This window comes from Nesoenas mayeri (assembly GCF_963082525.1).
Source record: "Nesoenas mayeri genome assembly, chromosome: 1".
NCBI classification, from domain to species: Eukaryota; Metazoa; Chordata; class Aves; order Columbiformes; family Columbidae; genus Nesoenas; species Nesoenas mayeri.
The window spans coordinates 173,763,147-173,786,964 of NC_137541.1; the positions used below are offsets into that span (position 1 = coordinate 173,763,147).

Here is a 23,818-nt window from a genome sequence, read left to right on the forward strand (position 1 = left end):
AGACAAAAGCCTAATACATCATGGTAAAGAAAGACTATTAAGGAACAGTATAAATAATAGTACATAGTCACATTTGAGGAGAGTATAACGTCAAATGCTGTAGTTTTCTCAAAGATAAAAGCGAGCGAATAAACATTTACTGGAGGATAAAACATGGCTACTCAAGTGAACATGGGAAATGTTTCAGAGCAGTTCCTCCCATTTCAGAGGCAGCGAGATGCTGCACTGGGTGATTCTGACTTCTGCTCAGGAACTCAGCCATTTCCATTCATTTTCTCCCATTATCAGAAACAGTTGTGACAGTTTTAGCTCCTTTGGTACTCTGGGCCTCAATTTTACAATCTGTTGTGCAAACACAACAGTCTGAAGACCTGCCTCTTCCATGAGGTTAATAACGTGTGATTAGTTAAAGAACTATAGCATTTCAAAGTGAGAACATAAACATTAGCATGACAGAACCACACGTAAACATCTTCAGCTTTTGAAAATAGCTTCACAAAACCGAAAAAATATACTATTGTTGTGACTTGTGCCCATGTTGGGTTTAATCCCAAGTGTTACTAGTTCATTGAAATTTTATTTTTTTTTCTTCTTCCTAACTTTGCATGAGGCTAACGCTGTGTACATGAGAGGAGCTCATTTATGAGCATGTGCTAATCAGTTCTGACTACAAGTTAAAGTGATCCCTGAGCAAACAGAAAACTATTCGGCTTAGCAATAAAGTTAAATAATTATTACCAGGCTATGTGATGTGACTACAATGTGACATTGAAATGACTATGGTGTGATTAGAATAAGAATGTTATACGTCTGTGATGTTACTAGAATGAGGCTATAAAACGTCTGTGATGCCATACTGCTGTGATATGACTAGTGTCAGGAAAAATGTGTGCATTATTAACGCATATATAAATATGCCGTATTTCAGAAGCAGACTGCATCACACGGAATGCTAGCAGTTCTAATTATCTTCTTTATTAATGGCTGTTCTGCCTTGTATTTTAAAAGAGGAGAAAACTGCATACTTAATTCATTCACAGAATTCTTTTTCTAAGTGGTTTGGCAGTCAGATTGCTCCTTCATGTCACTTTCTTGACTTTCAATGCCAGGGCTCTAGCCATCCTTCCTGGGTTACATAATGAACATTTTTCTTAAACTATTATTAGATTCAGTTCCGTTTGCTACCATTACTTGATGTCATCAAAACCAGGATCAATTTTCTTCTGTGTGTGTCTGTAACAGGAGCCTTTTGGACACAAAGCGCAGCAAAACTAAAGAGTGTTTAATCTTGACACATCATGGGATTACAGGACATGCAGTGTTCACATACACAGTGTCTGTATCCTTATGACTAGCAAGGACATGTACATTTATCAATATGTACCACAGAAAACCAAGGCATGCAGATTACTGACCTCTGACAGATACAAGCATCTTCCACCATTAGCTTACAGAGTACTGTATGTGCACATGCATACAGGAGTCTAAAGGTAGGAGCCTGCATCTGAAAACGTAAAATCTTCAAGGCAGGAACTCAGATCTTTAGCTGGTCGCCACTATCAACTGAAAATGTCCAAATTATCTAGGTATAGTACCATGTACAGAAACAGTCAAATGATGATGCTATCTTTGGTTTTTTGTGTGCATACGTATTTGAAAGGTTTAACCAGAAACAGCAGCCAGTGTGGCCACGTACCTGGGCATACTAAATTGGATAGGTACTGTGTCATACGGCTTGCAAGTTCAAGCTGAGAAAAGCTAGCAATAAAATCACAGTCAAATGAAGGTTCATTCATGCTTTAGAAAATGCTGAAAAAGGCACTATATATAATGCACTATATATAATGCACTATAATAATCTTCTTGTGACACTTTTGAGGTCACTCATATCGTAATACATTGGCATTTTATTACATTGTCTTCCAGGTATGTGATGCTTCTTTGTGGCTAGCTGGATAATTTACCTGTGTCATTTATGGGGAAGGAGAAATGATCACTTTTATTATTTATCAGACCACAGAGGGGAATGTTTTCCAGTTCAATGTTTAAGCATACAAAACACAAACCAGTAGAACTGCTCTCTCCTTCCTTTGGCAAGTATCTCGGCTGACCCTTCGGGAAGGGGAAGGAGAAAGGTGTGCAGGCGTAAATGGGAGCCGAGACAGGACTGGAGTCAGAGCTGCGTGAATTATAGATGAAAAGACATGTATTAAATATAAAGTCGAACCGTGCGGAGGAGGGCCGGGCCAGGGTGTTTCCTCCGGCGCTGCGCGGCGGTCCCGCCGCAGGCCGCGGAGGCTGCGCGGACATCAGCGCTCCGCGCCAGATCCGCCACCGCACCGCGGGCTGCGGCGCTTCCCGCTCCCCCGCGGAAGCCGGACGAGCGCGTTATGAGGCACCCACAACCACCTCCCTCAAAAAAAAAACAAAACCAAAAACACACAAACCCAGCCCCACATCCCCCACATCAAATCCTTCTCTTTCTGAATAACCCCAGGGCTACTCGCAACTCCGATGATCCTCTCTGCCCCTCTCTCCGCGCCCACCACAGCGTCCCCGACCCCTGCTGCGGTCGCCCCCGATTCTCCACTCCGGGGCGCTGCGCCCCCGCCCGCGGACCGCCTGCCTGCCGGGGCCCCGCGACCCTCGCACCGCGCCTGCCCCCCTGCGCGCCTGTTCCCGTCCCGCCCCCCCACGCCGTGGCTCTGCTGCGCTGCTCCGCGCATCCCAGTTGACCCTTCCGCGCGGCGCGGAACCGCTACGCCGCCCGGCCACCCCCGCCGCCCGGCCGGCCCGGGGAGCGACATGCCCGGCGGCCAATGCCAGGGCCGCGCTCCGCCATTCACCGCCCCCGCCGGCGCGGGCCAATGGGGTGCGGCGGGAGGGGGGGCTTAGCGCCGCTCACACCCTCCCTCTGGGCTTATTGAGAGTTATATCAAGAATTTCAGTTCAGAGAGAGAGAGAAAGAAGGAGAGAGCCTGTGTGAGGGAGAGAGGCTGAGAGGGAGGAGGGAGAGCGCCGTCGCTTCCTCCCGTCGCTAAAGCAATAACCTATTAGGATTTTTTTTATTTTTTTTTTCTATCGCTAACTATCACCCCAGAGATAAAGAGGGAGAGAGAAGCACCGCCAGACCAACTCTTGTCATTTCCAGTCAGAAGTTGCAGACTTCATGTAGCTGGCTGTGCTCTGCTGAGAGAGGGATGGAAATTGTGTGCACTGCAGAGTGGAAAATACTCCCGATCTAAAGAAGTGCACCGGATTTTTGCTTGCTGTTTGTTTGGGTTGTTGCGTGCACGTTAAACGCCCGAAGGATCGCCGCTTAATAGAAATGAAACGCGGAGAGGATGACTAACGACAGAACTGTGAATTTGTTCCCTGGAGTTGCTAATTTGCCACCCCGAAGCAACACATATCTCAAGAAGGAAGCGTTTGCCTGCTGCTGATTTCTCCAAAACTGGTGATTTACCAGATGCATTGTGCTGTATCTGCTGGAACAGATCATTGCTTAGCTGCAGCAAATCGTCAAAGGTATACAACTAACGTAAGTGCAAAGTTACCAATACACTGTCATGCATTTCATTTAAAGAAAAAAAAAAAAAAAAAGACAACATGCAGTATATTTATCTAGAGAAAGAAACAGTGTTTCGGATTCAATTGATGTTGGTGGCAAAGGCTCACCTACTCGCTGTCTCTGCATCCCTACCTGCATCACTCTGCTGAAAGTAATCACGGGCATCAGCTACCGTGCAGCTTAATGCAGATAAGATTAGTGCTTAGGGGCTGCCCGGTGCTGCCAAACTGTAGGTGCTTGGCAGCCTTGCACATGGATAATTCGCGGTTAGCAAAGCATGCAAACAGAAGTCTGTCTCTCTCTTTTTTTTTTTTTTTTTTTTTTTCACCTGCATTATTGGTCTGCAGTATTTATGTGTGGCAGCTGCTAATAACATCCTGAAGGGAGATCAGTGTCAATGGGGATAGGCTGCACCTTTTTTCCTCCTCCCGGCATCAGAAAATATACTTCTCCCCCCCCTCCATCTGTAAACATGCTGTCTGCTCCTAAGTTGCATTTGGAATTTCCAGATTCCTGGTTAAGACTGTGTTTAAAAACAAACAAATAAAGTTTAAGGTTATTAAACAGAAGGAGAGATATCCAACATCTGGAGGGGAAACATTGAGTTGAGAGTGTAAGAAACTGTTAAGTCCTGTTATTGTCTCATCAGTTAATAGGGATGTGAAGTAGCCAGTGACGACTGCTGCAGCAGCAGCATGTCCGGGTGGTTATTTCCCAGTACGGTAGCTGTAGAGGGGAATGCAAGGCACAAGGAGCAGAGAAAAATCTGGTTAGCAAGAGCTAAAAAATATGTATGGAAGCAAACAACAAATTGCATTTGGCAGCTGACATAGCAGTTAGAATCCAGAAGTAGTGCAGGAAGATTTTTTTGCTTGCACCAAATGACTGGGTGGAGGAGGGTAGAGGAGGAATGCACGTTACGGATTTCACGGTGTACCAAGAATTTATTCAGAAAGTACGTGTCGAAACTGTGGCTGCCCTTAATCCTGCAAGTAGTTATTTCCATTCTTGCTCTGTGCAAATACAGCCAATGGGATATTGGTGCATTTGTCTGGAGGGATTGCTTGTAAAAGAGAGCAGTAGGAAAATGTACTGCTGCAAGTATGCATTGCAAAAACAAGTAGTAGTTGGAGATTGTGGATTTGTCATGCCTAAAAAACCAATAATGCTGTTCTGTGTGGTTGTGTTGACAGTGCTGTCTCCAAATAAGAAATGAGATGTAATGCATCCTGCAGTCCATGCATGCCTCCTCTTGCAAATCGTGCATCATTCCGTGGAAACCTTTAAGTCTTAAAATCTGGGAAAAAAGAATAAAAACATTATAATGGACCTGAGGGATTTTTGCCTGTTGACCGCTTTGATTGCCTGTTTAAGGCTGGATTCTGCTATAGCTCAAGAACTTATTTACACTATTAGAGAGGAGCTGCCTGAAAACGTACCCATAGGGAACATACCAAAGGACCTGAACATTTCTCACATCAATGCTGCCACAGGGACCAGTGCCAGCCTTGTCTACAGACTGGTATCTAAAGCAGGGGATGCCCCTCTGGTCAAAGTGTCCAGTACCACTGGGGAAATCTTTACGACATCTAACCGAATAGACAGAGAAAAACTCTGTGCTGGAGCTTCCTATGCAGATGAAAACGAGTGTTTCTTTGAACTTGAAGTTGTGATTCTCCCCAATGACTTTTTTAGGCTGATCAAAATAAAAATCATTGTAAAGGACACTAATGACAATGCACCTATGTTTCCATCCCCTGTCATCAATATCTCCATCCCAGAAAATACTCTGATCAACAGTCGCTTTCCAATCCCATCAGCAACAGATCCTGACACAGGTTTCAACAGCGTGCAGCACTATGAGTTGTTAAATGGACAGAGTGTCTTTGGACTGGATATTGTGGAAACTCCAGAAGGAGAGAAATGGCCTCAGCTGATTGTGCAGCAGAACTTGGACAGAGAGCAAAAGGATACCTATGTGATGAAAATCAAAGTGGAGGATGGAGGTACCCCCCAGAAATCCAGCACAGCCATCCTGCAGGTCACAGTAAGTGATGTCAATGATAACAGGCCAGTATTTAAAGAGAGTCAAGTAGAGGTTCATATACCAGAGAATGCTCCTGTAGGCACTTCTGTAATTCAGCTTCATGCTACAGATGCTGATATAGGAAGCAATGCAGAAATCAGATATATTTTTGGTGCCCAAGTCGCCCCCGCAACCAAAAGATTTTTTGCTTTAAACAACACCACAGGGCTGATTACAGTTCAGAGGTCATTAGATCGAGAAGAGACTGCTATTCACAAAGTGACAGTGCTGGCTAGTGATGGTAGCTCTACACCAGCTCGGGCAACTGTCACCATCAATGTCACTGATGTAAATGATAACCCTCCTAACATAGACCTCAGGTACATAATAAGTCCCATCAATGGCACAGTGTACTTATCTGAGAAAGATCCTGTCAATACAAAGATTGCCCTAATTACAGTTTCAGATAAGGACACTGATGTGAACGGCAAAGTGATCTGTTTCATTGAGAGAGAGGTTCCCTTCCACTTGAAGGCGGTTTACGACAACCAATATTTGTTGGAGACCTCTTCCTTGTTGGACTATGAGGGCACCAAAGAATTCAGCTTTAAAATTGTTGCTTCTGATTCTGGCAAGCCCAGTTTGAACCAGACTGCCCTGGTAAGAGTTAAACTGGAGGATGAAAATGACAACCCTCCGATTTTCAGCCAGCCTGTAATTGAGCTGTCAGTTGCTGAAAACAACCGTCGTGGTCTATACTTAACAACTATTAGTGCCACAGATGAAGACAGTGGGAAAAATGCAGACATTGTTTATCAGCTTGGCCCTAATGCCTCTTTTTTCGATCTGGATCGAAAGACAGGAGTTTTGACAGCCTCCAGGGTTTTTGACAGAGAAGAGCAGGAACGTTTCATTTTCACTGTTACAGCCCGAGACAATGGCACCCCTCCTTTGCAGAGTCAAGCAGCTGTAATTGTTACCGTGTTGGACGAAAATGACAACAGTCCCAAATTTACTCATAATCACTTCCAGTTTTTCGTATCAGAGAACTTACCAAAGTACAGCACAGTGGGGGTGATCACAGTGACCGATGCAGATGCTGGGGAAAATAAAGCAGTGACCCTTTCCATCCTGAATGACAATGAAAACTTTGTGCTGGATCCGTACTCTGGAGTTATAAAGTCCAACGTTTCTTTTGATCGAGAACAGCAGAGCTCCTACACCTTTGATGTTAAGGCAGTGGATGGAGGGCAACCTCCTCGTTCTTCTACGGCAAAAGTAACCATAAACGTAATGGATGTTAATGACAACAGCCCCGTTGTCATCTACCCACCTTCCAATACTTCTTTTAAGCTGGTGCCACTCTCAGCAATTCCAGGATCGGTGGTAGCCGAAGTGTTTGCTGTGGATATAGACACTGGAATGAATGCCGAGCTTAAGTACACAATAGTAAGTGGAAATAACAAGGGTTTGTTTCGGATTGATCCAGTGACAGGTAATATCACTCTGGAAGAAAAACCGACTCCTAATGACGTGGGGCTGCATCGCTTAGTTGTCAACATAAGTGATTTGGGTTATCCCAAATCCCTGCATACTCTTGTGCTCGTATTTTTGTATGTAAATGATACTGCTGGAAATGCCTCTTATATTTATGACTTGATACGCAGGACTATGGAAACACCTTTAGACCGGAACATAGGGGACAGCAGCCAACCCTACCAAAACGAGGACTATCTCACAATCATGATCGCCATTGTGGCAGGTGCCATGGTTGTCATAGTTGTGATATTTGTCACAGTTCTCGTTCGCTGTCGACACGCATCCAGATTCAAAGCCGCCCAGAGGAGCAAGCAAGGTGCTGAGTGGATGTCTCCCAATCAGGAGAACAAGCAAAACAAGAAAAAGAAAAGGAAGAAAAGGAAATCTCCAAAGAGTTCTCTTTTGAACTTTGTGACCATTGAGGAGTCCAAACCTGATGATGCAGTTCATGAACCTATCAACGGGACAATAAGCCTTCCAGCAGAGCTGGAGGAGCAGAGTATAGGAAGATTTGATTGGGGCACAGCACCACCAACAACCTTTAAGCCTAACAGTCCTGATCTTGCCAAGCATTACAAATCTGCCTCTCCGCAGTCTGCTTTTCATCTCAAACCTGACACTCCAGTTTCAGTGAAAAAGCACCATGTGATTCAGGAGCTCCCGTTGGACAACACCTTTGTTGGTGGTTGTGACACCCTTTCCAAACGCTCTTCCACTAGTTCAGATCACTTCAGTGCCTCAGAGTGCAGTTCCCAAGGAGGCTTCAAGACAAAGGGCCCCTTACACACCAGACAGGTAAATGAGCACTTTTACTGGTCTATAAGTACTGCATACAAGTGCCCGATCAACCAGTATTAAAAGTGCCACTACGCTGTGGGGTTTTGTTTGTGCTTTTTTTTTTTTGCTGTTTCAGTCTAATTTAATTTAGTTATATTACAGGGGGGAACAAAAAAAAAAAAAAAAAGGAAAAAAAAGAGAAAAAAACATAAAACAAAAAAAAAAAAACCACCTTGACCCCTTTATCATTTACATGGGGCTTAACCATGCATTTGTGAAATGCCTCTGATACTTTGGGTTTGAAGAATACTGATTGTTAAAGGACTGTTATGCATCCAAGTATGTACACATGTGCATAAAAAAAGCTGAAAAAAAAAGCAACTTTTTTTTTTCTCCCCAGTATTTGACCATTCAAATGTAAAAGTTATTGAAGAAGAAAAACTGTTTTTATATGCCAAATTTCAGTTAGAAAACTTGACTCTTTCAAGACTGAAGGGATGTGTACATTCAGTTTCAAATTTTGAAGTGAATTGGCTTGGATTTCTTTTATAGTTCAAGCTGATTTGGAACCGTGTTAAGTTAGTGTTACTATAGGAGTTTTTTTTTCCCTAACAAAGACAGACAAATTTCCAGGGTACTTCATCTGTGAAGCACGTGGTTTGTTGGTAGGGTATAACTAAGCCATACGGAAGTCTTCCTCTATTTCGAGTTCAAAATGATTTTTTTGTAATAGATTAAAGTTGTTATTGCATAGATAGTTTGTTGCATATTTTTAAAAATGGCCAAAGCATACTTTTGAAAGGAATGCGTTCTCTGACTACATCTGAATTATGCAGAAAAAAAAAAAAAAGTCAGCCCATTGTAAATATTTTCTCATCTTAGTAATGCATAAGTGATCTGTCATAACTCATTTTAAACTGTGAAATGCGCCATATGAAGAGGGATTAGGAGGCTGAGAAACTCATATTTCAACCAAATCCAGCATTAGGTTTTCTTAGGCCTAATAATTCCTTGCTAATAAAGATTTAAATGCGGCGCTGTCTTAATTTATTTTCGTTGGTGTTCGTCTTGTCGCCAGTGCCCCCCGGTGTGCGCGCAGCCTGTAGATGGCGCTGAGGCACCGCGGCGCTGCCGCTGGACCGCGGCCAGCCCTGCAGTGGCTCGGAGGAGCTGGTTTGGGCGGGGGGGGAGGGAAGGATCAAGCTGATATTACAGCCAAAGAACCTTTTATTTAATGGTAGTTGCGCTAGAGCGGTCAGTAGTTAAGTTCACGCGTTTGCAGGGCAGCTTCCTTTAGTGCTTCGCTTCCGCTGCACCAACTTTTGTAGGTGTTGAGAGTCACATTCATATTCCTGCTGGCACTGTACCCTCCAATTGATGGTGATTTGTCTGAATTTATTAGGGATATGAATCCTAGAGAATCAAGTGAGACACATTTAGGCTTGTCTTTGCAAAAAGATTTTGACAGTAGCTAAGTTTAGGATAAAGTCATCCTCTTGCTGTTGCATTAACCTTATCCGAGATGAATGTGGTGTTCCCAGAATTGTGTCTTTACTTTGGGTGTCTGTAAGGTGTCACACTAACAAGATGCTCAGAATAAAACAAGCTCTTTTGAGGCAGTTCTGCTAAAGTAACTGCTCTAAAACAGTTCCTACTTAAAACGAGACACTGGAAACATAGCAGAAGGTTCTCACAAAACCTTAATCTTATCTAAGGACTTTAAGGAAGAGTATACTCTCAGAGCCGTCTTCAGGCTGTTATATAGCACCATATACATACTGTCAGCATAAGTTAAAAAAGAAACAATAAAAAAAAACCAAACCCACAAACAAAAAACAAACAACAAATTTATGTAAGTACTCTGCATAGTCTGTGGTTACTCGGCTGAAGTTTTCTCCCCAACTTTACTTATAAAATGTAACACCCTCAACCCACACATTCTTTTTCTGTTCTAAGATGTTAATATAGCTTAAATTAGCTTTCCAAACTCTGTTAGGAAACTCAGATTTAATCCCCCGCAGCACCTAGAAGCAGTTAAAGCCCCCCAAAATTATTTACCTGACAGAATGTATAAACTCTACACAGTGAAATTGAATATGAGGGGGAAAAATAAAGGCAAAACCCACAAACAAACACAAAAAACACCCTCTCCAAAAAAACAAAACCAAAACCAACAAAAACTACCGGCAGTATTTTCAGATTCATTTGTGTTCATTATAGTAAATACGGTAGTTTCAGTTTAATAATGATATCAGTCATTATACCTGTATATGGACCTGATTCCAATTCCACTGAAGTCTTACTGAATCCTTTGGAAGTTAGTAGATACTTATGTGATTTGAATCGCTCCCTGCAAAATTTGCAATATCATATGTAACTGAAAATATAACTCTTTCTTAGGTAGACAGGTATCTGAACTGAGCTTGTGTATTTTTACTCTGTGGGGAAGGAGATAGAGTATTTTTCTATTCTAAATGACGAGTGTTACAGGACGTAACCTTTTCATGCCCCCTTGTTTCTTTCGGCTGGAGGAGTACAACCCGCAATGGAAGTAATCATTAACAGCTTTCCTATTATTCTGTCTGTAGTTCCTGAAATTTGGATGCATTTTAGATAATAGTCCTTGGCATGGGGGTTAAATAGACTTTCAAAGCTCTTTTTTTTTTAATAGATTTCTTATAGAGTATGGCCTTTGAGCAAAGTATTCACACTTAATCTTGCTGAATAAGTAGTGTGTGCTAATGCCATACTGTCTGAAAACCATTTTAAAAAATACCTTTAAGAAGATATACTTAGTTCTGTGCCACCGTACTGTTTTCCTGAGGTTTAACTTAATTACTTTCTCTGTACCTGAAGTTAAAAGTTGTATTAAGTTACCTATATATTTGCCAAGTTTTTTCTTTTTGTGGTTTGTAAAGGGTGTGGGAACTGTTGTGGAGGATGTTACCATAGGGAAAGAAGTAATATAAGATTAATATACATCTAAGAATTACTAGCGTCCTCCATTTTTACTTATAGTTTCTTTCAATCCAAGGCAAATACACATGCAATGTATCTTGCAGATACATTAATATTAATAGAGAGCTGAAACTTAAGTCCCCACTTGGACTTCATTCAAGCAAAATCCTGTCACTTTTAATGGGAACTTGACCCTAGAAATCAGTTAGAACTGGGTCCTAAGTCAGGAAGCTTTTAGAATTCAAAAATAGATTGTTCCATTCACATTTATTAAAATTTTCTTTTTTTTCTTTTTTTCTTTTTTTTTTTTTTTTTTTTTTACTGGGCAACTTCTGTGCAATCATCAATAAATTTAGTGAAAATTCTGTGATTAATTCTTGACATGTCACTTTGAATTGCACAGGCTGATGTTTCAGAAGTACCCAGTACATAATAAAAACCAAAGCCTTCTTCAAGTGCCTATCTTGCAGTAAACCTGGTGGATGCTCTGAAAAGAGCATTTTTGAATACTTGAACTTGGGATTGTTCTAAATGCTAATTCACATAATTAGTAGTATGGAAAGGATGTTGCATACCACCAGCTTCTATAGCTAAGCTTCCAAAATCAGTGTTATGACTCATAAAGAATACTGAAATCTATGCAGGCTTCTCAATCAGTGTTCTTTTCAGTATTTGATTGAACTTTAAAATGCGCTTCAAATTAGTAAGTTTCTACACCAAACAGCTACATAGAAATATAGTAGAAGACGACATGTTGTATTCTTCTGTGTGAAAGACCTTTTATAAAAAGCAAATAAACAGAGGAAAAAACTCCTACTCAGTGTCATTAGCTTAACAATAGATCAAGTAATAAAAGAAATTATGGCAAATTTACCGTGGTTATCCCAGTTTTCAATTATAACAACTTTGATTAACTAGATTTGAAGTACAGCAATGACAAATAACACAGGTTTAAAAAATATGTATCACTATGGGTTATGGGCAAAACCTTCAGTCTTCATTCCGAATCAAATAGCATTTAGGCATGTGTTTAACTTTCATTTAAAGTGGTGGGACTGAAGCAGATCCTTAGAGTCCAAATGTTCAGATGTTATCTTCAAGAAAGACAGCTGTAAGCACACTCTAAACACTTTTCTGAATCAAGTTGTTAATTTATAAATTTTGGAAATGTGCACGTTTCTAGTAGATTCAGGAAAGCTAAATATATCTTAACTCTGTCCTTTTATTTCTGTGCTCGGTTGGCAGAAATCAAGGATTTGGGGCTTGACTGACACATTAAATGCATTCCATGCTAAGGTATATTTTTAATCATGAAATCAATAATATAAGCTCTATGGAGCTTGCTTTACTCCTTTTTCGGTCAATGGACTTCTTGCCTGATCAAGGAATGAGTAGCCAGGCTCCCTCTGATCAATGCACACCACTTAAGCTTTCTGTGACAAATGTAATTGATGTTATCTTACTCTGAGGTGTTTAAATTTGTTAACTTTAGGGTTTATGTAAGAGAAAAGAAAAGCTGAAAACATTAATGATTCTTAATTTGATACGCTGAGAGTGGCAATTTCAAGGTGCATAAGCTGATGGAAATCTGCATTGGAACAGCAGTGCAGAGTCTACGTCACCTGCAAATATTAAAATTCTGTAACCATCACATTTCATAAGTCTGTGTGCGATATTATTTTTTAGTGGCCTTGTTTTACCTCTTAGTATAAAAAAATAAGATTCCATTGTTTATTTTTTATGCTTAACTTGTTTTATATGTTATCATGGATATTAGTCTTGTGTGAGGATTAGTCACCTGGGAAAACATCTGCATGTAAAATTCAATTGGTTTTTAGTTCTATGTATTTATATATCTACAACTATACTAAAATATTAGAAATAATGAAAATGTACAGTGTATTTTTTCTATCCTTGTATAACTGAAAAATAGGTTAACGGATTTTGCTCAACTGTCTAAAGAAATTCATCTTTGAGCTGAGACCAAGCATGGAAAATTTCAGCTGAAAAGAAGAATTTTTCAGAAAGTTAAGAGCATGTGAAAACTGAGGGTTATAATGGAATTCTGAACATAACCCTAAGCTATAATACCATTTTCAATAGTGACAGTAGAAATGCTAAACTACAGTAGGGAACATTTTATGTGTACAGATCCAGACAATAAAAGCTTAGCAAGTTTCATTTCTTTTTTAAAGTTTCCCATGCAAAAGATTTTTATCAGAATCTTTACTGTCTCATCTGTCCTGAATGTGCAAAGCCAAAGTTTCACAAACATTAATAAATGTGTGACACACATGGGAGTGAGAATCAGTTCCTCAGAGTTTAATGATATTGGAATGTTGTGATTCTGTTCTTTTGTATATAGGAACAGGAAGGGATCTTTTCAGTTTCCATTTCAGATTTTCACTTCCAAAGAATCTATTCTTCTAGCACAGCAAAACCGTATCAACCACACTTTATTGACAGCAATTTTATTGTAGCTAAGGGCTTACAGTAAGCTGTTTATTGCTGTTCCCTAACTCGGTTGACAGCAATTGGGGAATTAATTTTCTTGCCCCTGATGTGCTTTCTTGGGTATAAACAACAGATGTTTAAGATATGAAAACTGTGACCCATTTACATTCAGCATTTTTTTATGGGCACAGTCTACCTGTTTGAAGTGCAGGTTTCAAGTCCTAAGTAAGGTTGCTTCATAAGTTTTAGGATTCATATTTTTGCAGTACAAGTGTTCATCTATACATATTCTATACAAGGGCAGGTACATAATATCTAATCAACCAATGCTCATCTAGGCAAATTCAGTTAAGTATAGCTGAGTTCAAGTTTCAGGAGATGCTTTATCTTCTTACTCTAGCATTTAATTGTAGCAAACATACAGAATGTAACTGGTGAAATAGCTGTATTCTGAAAGATTTAACAAGAATTGCAGGTGATACTTGAATTCTTGGTATCATTTTTCCCACAAATTATCATAGTGGTCTCTAAATCTGTAGGCAGAATGTTCCTCAAGTACAGCCATCTCACATACACTCTGTAATGCCCATATCTTTGCTGGAGGAAAAAAAAAATCACACACACACACAAAATCATACATTACTTTGATCTTCTTTTATTTATGTTTTGACTAGCCTATGGTGGAATGTATGTAAAATGAGTTATCCCAATAGACTGATGTAGCCATTTAATCAATTTATTTCTGGTTTACATAAGATAACATTCAATTGACTGCAAAAAGATTACCCGGACTGTAGATACGAAATGAATGGATGCTATCTTGTTTTACTTCTGTATGGGGGTAGGAAGGCATCTTCTGTTCATTTTCATTGGCATCTTTCAGCAAGATATTTGCAACATAAGAGGCTTTAGCATATTACCTACCTGAGATTTTAAGTGCTTGTCTGAATATAAAATGCCTATCATCTTAACTGTTCTTTTTAATTAGAATATCATATTAAAAATTTCTTCTAATATAGTTGCAATAATTTTGTTGTAATGGATTGTGTTCTAGTGAGCTATAAACTCTGTCTGGAAACAAAAATAACCATTACTGACAGAAGACACCTTAAATTGATATTACTGCACTATTACATTGGTTGTGCTATTATGAAAACTTCAAATAAATAAATGAAATTGCTTTGTATAGCAGCATTGTTGTAGTTACACAAAACCACATGTAGATTATTCCTAGGGCCTAAGGATTTACAGAAGCATTGGGGCCATTATAATAAAAACCTTACTAAAAAAATCTGGAGTTTCAAATCTTGGAAAGATTTATCCTGTGTTCTCTATTTAGTTTTCAGGTTTGTGAGTACTATGAATTATATGTGATAATACAAAGAAAGGTGGTTAACAATCTGATTTGTAGGCACACTGAGTTATCCAAACAGTACCAGTCTCAAAAATTACCCATTCTTTGTTTCTTCTTGTTTCTTTGGCAGTCAGTGAGTTGCGGGGGATATTTGTTTTAAAGTCTTGGCATGGGTTGTCCTGTATCTTCTGTTACACAGAGGGAAAACTGAGTAATTCAGCACTTGTCAGGATTTGTTTGTGTGTAGTTTCTGAAGTTAGAGTTTTATAGTTAGAAATTTGCCATTTCTTTTGCAAAATGCCACACTGATTTTTTTTGTGCACAAATATTAATATTTTTTTTGGAAGTTGTTCTGGAATATACACATTTCTTGGTAAAAGAGGAAAAAAAGGAACCCTTTCTTAGAGTAGCAGTTCAACATTTGAAGCTAAATCCAAACTGGGGTAAATCTGCTGATTTACACCATCTGCAGCTCTTCCTGATGTTAACTTCTTTACAAAAGCAATAGGATGATGTTGAGATAATATTTCCAACATCTAAAAAATATGTAAAATTAATCATGAGTCAAGTGAATTAAAAATAATTTTATTTTGAGGTGAATTTGACAAAAATGTGGAGGATCAGCTGTCAGATATTTCTTCCTTTCCTTGTTTCTTCCCCTAGATTTGCAGAAACAAGATCTAGGTAGAATTTTAAAAGAGTAACCTCTCCCCACTCTAAAAAATTAAATTGCATGTTCTCACTGGCTGATAGCTGAAAGAGGATATCTATTGATATTCAGTAATAAGACTCTTAGTAGCCTTGAACTGATATTCATCCATTCTCCCTCATTCTTTCCAGCCAAATAAAGTGTTAGATACAATTGCTTTCATTAGTAATTTTGCAGGCTATTCCTAGTACCTCCTAGGTTTTCATGTGTTACTAGTAAGAAAACTCTGTAATTGGCTCTCTTAATTGTTCAAAAATGTTGAATTTCTGCCTGTACAATATTTTTGATCAAATAAGCTACTTTAGCTTGTGCCTTATATGGTCATATAAAACCATGTTTTAGTCGTGAATGGTATTTGCCGTTCTAATAGCCTCTGGTTGAGTGGTAGCTAGCAGTAATATCTTTTAAATGCCTAAAGCTGATAGATGCAAATTTCTGTCTCATAATCTGTACTCCTTCAAAACACAAGAGTTTATGGATGCAATCATGTTCCTGATGTAAAGGGATCTGCACGATACATGTTTTCATATATGACCTATATATCAGGTTATGATAGTGTTCACTCAGATTACTTAAGAGAAATTAAAAGGGTTTGCTACTGAACTTCATGATGGAATACTTTCACCACTGAGGTTTATGTGAGTCTCTGTCTTCTCTTCTAGTATTTTTAGGAAGAAGTTTCGATAAAAGTTTTCTTTTACAGGAGGGCATCAAGGAGCTCCAGAAAAGGGTGTAGACCAGTAAATTTTTATTTAAGAGAACACCTCCTTCTTGCATAGAATAAGATGCAGAGCTTGAAGGAGAGTGATATTCAACCCCTGGTTTTAGTACCTTTCCATTCAGTGGGCTAGGTTTTGGGAATAGTGTTGTTGTGACAGTCTCTCTACTTGAAGCATGGAATGAATATATCTGAACATTATAGTTGCTTCAGATGCTCAACTTCTGATTGTGGATCTAGCTCAGTTTCTGCAAATGATGTTCACAAAAAGTATAATTTGTGTAATTTTCAACAGTATACTTAGCTGGTAGTGCCTGTGAACACAATACCTGATTTTGCTTCTGTTGACATTATGGTGGGATTCATCTTGTCTGATTTCTAATTGCATGTCAAGTCTAATCTGCCTCACTGAATTAACAATTTACTCCTCCCTAAAGAAAATATGCTAGTTTAAAGTAGTTGCAAAAGCTGATGGATACAGTTGGATGAGAGGCACCCCACCCCAGTGAAGAGTATGATCGAGTGCGATCCATACACTTCACTTCACCAGTGAACAGCGTGATCCAGTCCAGTTTTCTCACTGAAGTTGAGAGAAGAGTTTTAAGGGTATGTATTTCTTTAAGTACAGGTATTATTTGAATAGTTTCCATGCACACAAAAGTGTAAAATGAGCATAGTTGCCTTTGGGGAGGCTTCTTTAGATTATGGCTCAAATTCAAAGACTCCCAAATCAACAGAAATACTTTTGTTTTTTATTAAATTGTTATCTGGCCATTCATGTAGCTGTCTATTTTAGGAAGATGCTGCAATGAGATGTTGTTTTGGTGCTGTGCTGAGTATTTCTGGTTTTCCTCAGTGCTGAATGTTCCTTAATACCTCATTCTCTGAGTGTGAGTAGAGAAAAAGGCAGTTGTAAACTTTTGATCTCTATCTCCACTTATATCTGACTGTTCATATTATAGTGTAAAAATACTTCTTTTACCTCTCTATTTTAGGCATGTGTCTGTAGCAGTATGAATTTTCAGTCACTTGTCAGGTTGTTTCACCATTTTAAAATACGGGTCAAAATATCAGTGAAGTGCTAGTGTTACCAGTAAGAGAATTTGAAATTGCCTTCAGTTTGTGACAACAGGACCCTGAAACATGGATCACATTGAAGTCTGCGGCATCCAGAGCAGCAGGAGGTAGACTATGCACCAATAGCAAAGCCCTAGTCATCTTACATATTTTTAACAACTGCCAAATAAATAAAAAAAAAAAATGAAATCTGCATCTGTCTGAGGACAGTAAACCTTGCCTGTTGAAATGTACTCTCTCCCCTGTGCAGGGGATGAACTTTCCTATTTGAGATTTCATCAGTTTCATTTCAGAAAGCTGTTACATCTGTCAAACATTTCAGTTTGAAATGAACACCTGAATTTTTTACCTTCGTATGCTACAAGAGCATGAGGTTGTCAATAGGCAGAAAGACAAAATGAGACAAGATAGGTGACCCGCTACTATGATTGGCATTTTATTTTTATTTTACAACCCCTTTTTCCCCAAACTGCAGTGACTTGAAAATGACAATGCTTGCCTATGCTGTGGAAACAGATGAGAAGCATGGATATAGCATAAGGAAGCCACTCTTGGTTCGCACTGATCCTGTTTGTCTTCTGATGGCCATACCTTCCAGTGTATTGGTACAGGCCAGGTGGGCAATGAAGCTGTATGTGACCATCGCTATGAATTGTATGAATGTCAATCATGTGTGAATGAGATGAAAGTATGTTGTATGAATGAGATTTAAATACACTTACTTTTGCTTTTCTTAATTCTTGCTATAGAATTAATACATTGCAACAAACTTCATGCAGTCCATAATACTTAACCAGTAGTGCAGGACCACTTCTGGGTGGGCTGTGTAGGCTTACAAAACACCTCTAGGCAAAGGTGTGGTCCAGAGCCTTCAGCAAGTAATTTGAATCTTGTAGCATTTTAGGGTTTGTAATCTGCTTCCCTGATTATAAATCTGAACTTTTGTTTCTTAACGTGATTTTTCAAAATCTGGACTAAGAAAATGTCAAAATGGTAGGTACTTTTCATGAGTTTTAAGAAGCTGATGCAATTCTGTGGTTCTGTGATGTGTCTGTTAATAGCATCCCTGCTGACCATCTCTGGATTTCACTATTACTCAGCTTTGCCCAAATCTAGGCTTAGGTCTTCTATGCTTTAGCAATTAGTTAAGAAATATTCTAATCTGTCACAGAGTACCAAGAAATCTAAGGCTTCTGGAGTATTTTAGTCTTCAAGCTCCTATTATAAGTTATAAGAAAAAAAGCATCATTTGGCTGATGCTTAAATACATCTCTTTTATAATGAGGTATTGTCACTACCCTTTCTTATTTCTCTTTTTAAAATCCTCTTTCATTCTCTGAGCATGCTTATTTATGTAAAACATATGTATACACATATTAGAAATCTGAGATTTACCCTCAAATTAATACTATCACAGTAGAGAAGTAGCATGTTTTGGGCACGATCTGTTGTAGCACACCCAACTCGTAATCAACTGGCTTCATTAAGATTCAAAATTTGGAAGCATATCTGCAGAGAAGCATAATACAGGAAGTAAAACACTTTCTAAACCAGATAGATACTTGCTTTGATTTGTTCCAGTAGATTTAAAAGTATCAAATTATAATGAATTACAGTAATTAATACAAATCTGAGGAGAAAATCTATTCCTGCAATATGTAACACACCTTTTCCCTCTAAAGCTTGGTGGCATACTACATTTGGGTTGCAAAACTGATCTAAAGGTTTGGCAGAGGAGAAATTAGGGCCTAGCTTCATAACTGTGGTTTTGCAGAGATGTTAGCTGGGACAGATCCTTCTGCTTATAGCTGGAATTGAGGGAGTAAATGTATCTGGCCCTAAGCTGACTGTCAAAATCAGAAGTATTTTTAACCTAGTGGGCTTGTAAGTACTAAAAACAGGTATAGGATGAAAAGAGATGGCTGTTTTTGTAGTGTTATGCACTTACATGTCAATACCGACTAAGTCTGATTCACTCGTAATTGATATTATATAGGCAACCTACATGTGCATTACGGAAGAGTGAAACTAGTTTTGTATGGTATAATGGCTTCTATGAATCATTTTCCTTCAGAGAAGTCAACATCTGTATTATTGACACACACAACCAAAATCCTCTGTACCTGTCTTCACCTACAGCTGCTGGAGTACTGTGCAACGCTGTAGCACCAGCTAGCCTGCTGGATTTCACCAGCTATTTTTGTAGCCATCCTGATCTGTCATAGTTAAACCAGATAGAATAAATAATTCTTTAATATATGTTTTGCTTGCTTGCTTTTCTTCTATAAGATTGTTCATACTTTTCTCACAGATAGCATAATGCATTCACAATTTATAATAGGTGTGGTATCTCACTGAGACTTATGATAGAAAATTGATTCTGAAAACAACAGCAAAAAATGTAAATCACAAAGCAGAGCAGTAGAGATTGCAACTCAGTGACTGGATAGTGCTTCTTGAATTCAGCAATTTGAATGGGAGACTGGGATGAGAGATGAAAACATTCATGTATCTTTACATTTCAAAATGGTTAAAAGCTCAGCGTGGATGTCTGGACTTGCAGGAAAACTTATTCTTTTAATAGGAAAGCTGGCAGTGCTGCTGTGATATACAGAATGTCAGTGATCCTTGAGTCTACTTGTTTAAAGCAGCATGCTGAGCACTTTTCAGCAGAGCAGTTTCATGCAATGCCTACTAAGACGCTTTATAGATGGTGCAGATCACCTCCAGACAAAGTACTTCTTGTTGCCATTTATGATTTTTATCTGTCATAAATATGTCACAGAAGTAATTCCTGATTTCAGAACTTTCATTCTTTGGATCAGTGGTGACCACATTAAAAAATACTCTGCATGTCCTATCTCGCACTTGGTATTTTTTAACATTTTCTTGTCCTACTGCTAAATACAAGCCCAGCTCATATTGAGTATTGTTGAAGTTCATTTTAGGAAGCCTCTAGCTACTGAAGAGTGTTATATCTTACTTCCTGCTGTCCTCTGTAAAGATAGTTGGGGGTCAGGAGGGCCCTCTTCACTGTGTGCTCCTGCTCCTGACATGTGGAGTCTGATAGGAATGCTGTGATAGCACCTTCAATTAAAAGCCATGGGCAACAAGCATAATGAAGAGAGTCCTTAAGACTGCTTAACATTATGCCATTGCCTCGACTAGAATAAAACCAGCATGAGAATAAATTGGCTATGCTAGCTTAATTGCGATCTTCACCTAAGCGCTGCCCACGGGACCTTAGACTGAGCAGAAAACCCTAGCTGAAATATTGAGGGACTTTTTTAAGATTGCTTAAATCGATCATATTTCCCTTAGAAAACACTAACACATTTCTATTCCCATTTTAAAGCCTTTAGCTTTTGCTGCCTGTTTTGGGTTTTCATTACTTTTATGCGTGTACAGTTACATAGATAATGAGAAACCTGCAAAACCTGCATATCACCACATGTAACATCACTGCAACTATTTACCACCTCATTAGTTTTTTCAATAGCAAAGATAACTTAGCATTCTGTCATGAAATTTGAACTGCCACCATATCCAGCTGAAGCTTATAAGCCACAGCATAATAACTTTCACAAAGTGCATTAACTCTTGCACCAGAAGATGGAATCTTGGAAACACAAAAAAAATCATATGACTTTTTATATCTGTTAAGCCAATTTGTTTGACATTTTCTCCTGTAATTTTTGCTGCTATTAGAAATCTTTTAAAATACAAAGGGAAAAATTTAGTTTTTTATGTTATGCTGCACAGTTCAAGTGACTGAGATAGACTTGATCTCACATTTGGACTGTGCTGTGCACTCATTACTCTTTAAATAAGATGTGTCCTTTTCTGATTTTTGTTAAGGCTTTATCTTCACTGAAAAAAAAAGGTGTGTTTTACATCAAGATTCCTATTGTGAGGTATCTGTCTAAATGTAAAATCCTTGTGGAGACAAGAGGCAGGTATTTTTTACCTTGATGTAGCTGGTTGAGGTCAACCCTGAACAATACACCTGGGGTTGATGTCAACTGGCTATGTACAGGTGAAAACTACAATACCTTATCATTAGCAGGATTTTATACTGCATTACCTACTTCAGTGTAAAATCATGTTACACTGTCCTACAATGTAAAGGTGCCTTTGAGGATATAAATTACATGTGTACTTATTGTAGGTCCTTTTACCCTTCTAAAGTGACACAAAGTGAATCTTTGCCCTGCTGTCTGTCAAAACTATACAATTTAGTCCCGTGACTGAATTAGAGTTCGTGTTGGACTTTCACAGATAACTCTGGTGGTATTAGCAGTGGTACTCCTAAAAGTTCCAACCAGGCTTGCATCACCATCTGTTATAATTTCAATGCATTTTCATGCTTTCCTCAATGCTGGTGCTACTGTTTTGCAAATTATGCAGGAGTGCATCAATAATTGCAGTTGCATACAATGGTTATAACTCAGTCATCCCTCCAAAGTGGAGTAATATGAAGCATCAAAATCAAACATTAATTCAACACAGTCCATTAAGTCATGATGGTGATGGTGTACATATGTCTGTATTCAATTTTTACTTCAGTAAAACACAGTATTTTATAGGAAGCATGATCAGAATAAAACATTTAACCCACGGTCTACTCCCTGTTGACAATAAATGAGTAGAATAGGAAAAAATACCAGTTTCTTTGCAAGCAAGGTGGTCAGTCTTGAACATGAGTTGCTTTCTCCAAAATTTTTGTGCTGGAGTTTGAGTCTGCTTGCTCCTAAGAATGCACTTCTCAATATATGTCTACCACCTTTGTTAAAGTGTCACCTGAAATTATCCGTAGGTTTGAATTGCTGTTATCTGAAGGGTTGTCATTCCTTTAAAACCACCTTTAAGATTTGCTGTTTATTTTAGGTAATCAATCTGGATAAGCAGTTGTTTTACACCTCTGAAAATGTTCCTTTCCTGTTGTCTCCTCTCTTCATTTTTGATCCAAACTCAATGACTTCTCAATGACTTTTTTTTTTTTTTTTTGGACTTTCTGCTTCTGAAATTTCTAGGTAATTTGCTTGCCTCATATTCTGCACAGATGCTTCATCCATCTAAGGATCCTCTTGTTCTCGATATACTATTTTTGTTATTATTTTCCCCCACAAACCTACCTACAAGGCCACATATTTGGTTCACAGTCAGTAGTTACTCTGTGGGAGACATTTCCCATTCACATGTGATATCTGCTGGCTGCTGCTTCCAATTACTTCCTATGCTGGAAAGCTGAGCTGTTGAAGTATTGGAGTCAATGTTATAATCAAACTAGTTAAGAAGGTAGCAGTGTGTCTCATAATGTGTTCTGGACAATGTCTGATTTCTGCCATAAGCAAAATACTGACAAGTCCTACTTTGTTTTGCTGCTTTTTCAGGTGGCAAAAAGCTAGACATATATTCATTATATTGTAAAATCACAACCTTCGAGATCTTGCTGAATCTGCCCTACAGCTATTTATCACATGATTGCAGGGAACGAAAATAACATTTTTCCTTCTACTAGGAATATGTTGCTAACCTTGAGGCAAGATAGTGCATAATTTTATGTGTGCCTAGCCTTGCTGTTATATATAGACTGTTTTGAGATGAATCAGTGTTATCATTTCCCAGAATTTAGCACTAGTGCTTTACCAGAGCCAAGGAGATTTCATGTACTTAGGCTCTTGGCTGCGACAGTGACCAGGGATCCCAAGTCTGAGTCACATTTACTCTAATGCCATTTTATAGTCATGGAAAAAGGCCAAGAAGATGCTAATATCATTTACTCCCAAGTTTTTTTGGTTGGTGTTTTTTTTTTTTTTTTTTTTTTTTTGAGGTTAGAGCTGCATGTAGTGATCTCTGTGTAAAGGCTATCTGAGCTAATTTCTGATTTCTCACCCATTAATTTTACATATGTGAAATTATAGCTATTTCACTGATGTTTTTGCTTGTAATCAAGAGTTGAATGTGTCTCCTCATGTCTGTGTGATAATCTCTCTTTCTTCTTCCCACAAGCAACAGTCTGCAGGAGACTCAGAGATCTCTAAGACCCTCTTTTACTTTTCTGCAGCAGCCATCCTTCTTTTGCTGCTTCTTGAGTAATCTCTGTTTTTTTAATATGAAGCATTAATTCACTTTAAATAGCAAGAATTAGGGAAACTGGACCTCAGTCCCTCTCGACAGTTACCAGTTTAACCATCAAGTTGCCTATCTGATGCTTTTATAAGCATAGTTCTACTATAGCTGCATACCTAAAATGTAGCTCTGACTCCTTGATTTACTTTATTCTCAGGGTGACCTGTAGTGAGTAGTTTTAAGCACATTTAAATAATTTCTGATACTACATGGACACTTTTTGTCATGGCCCACTTTTGAGCTACTTGTGCGTATAGACAGCATTTTTTAGATATTGTCTAAAGATAAACATTTTCGGAATGTAATTTCTAAGCTACATAAATTGATTTTCCATTTTTAATATTTGTGATACTTTGACATCTTTAGAAGGGCAGGACAGTATAAAATGTATAGAAAAAAAAAATTGAGGCATATACTGACAAAAAGAGTTGAATATGCAAATCAGGCTACATCCACTGTTTTAAGAAATAAAATACTTCTGAGTGTAGTTGTTAGGATCATCT

General features: G+C 38.7%; 1 protein-coding gene across 3 annotated transcripts in view; it reads left to right on the top strand.

The window, feature by feature from the left end:
• Positions 1-4,895: 4,895 nt before the first annotated feature.
• Positions 4,896-23,818, top strand: part of PCDH9 (protocadherin 9) — a gene marked incomplete at both ends in the record, with an annotated part of 675,119 nt that continues 656,196 nt past the window's right edge. For 2 of the 3 annotated variants that reach the window (XM_080363495.1, XM_080363497.1), the window contains one exon: positions 4,896-7,931. In XM_080363495.1, coding sequence (XP_080219621.1) covers positions 4,896-7,931 — 3,036 coding nt within the window. Of the gene's footprint in view, positions 7,988-23,818 lie in introns of all 3 variants that reach the window. The other variant, XM_080363496.1, reaches the window with a different exon arrangement.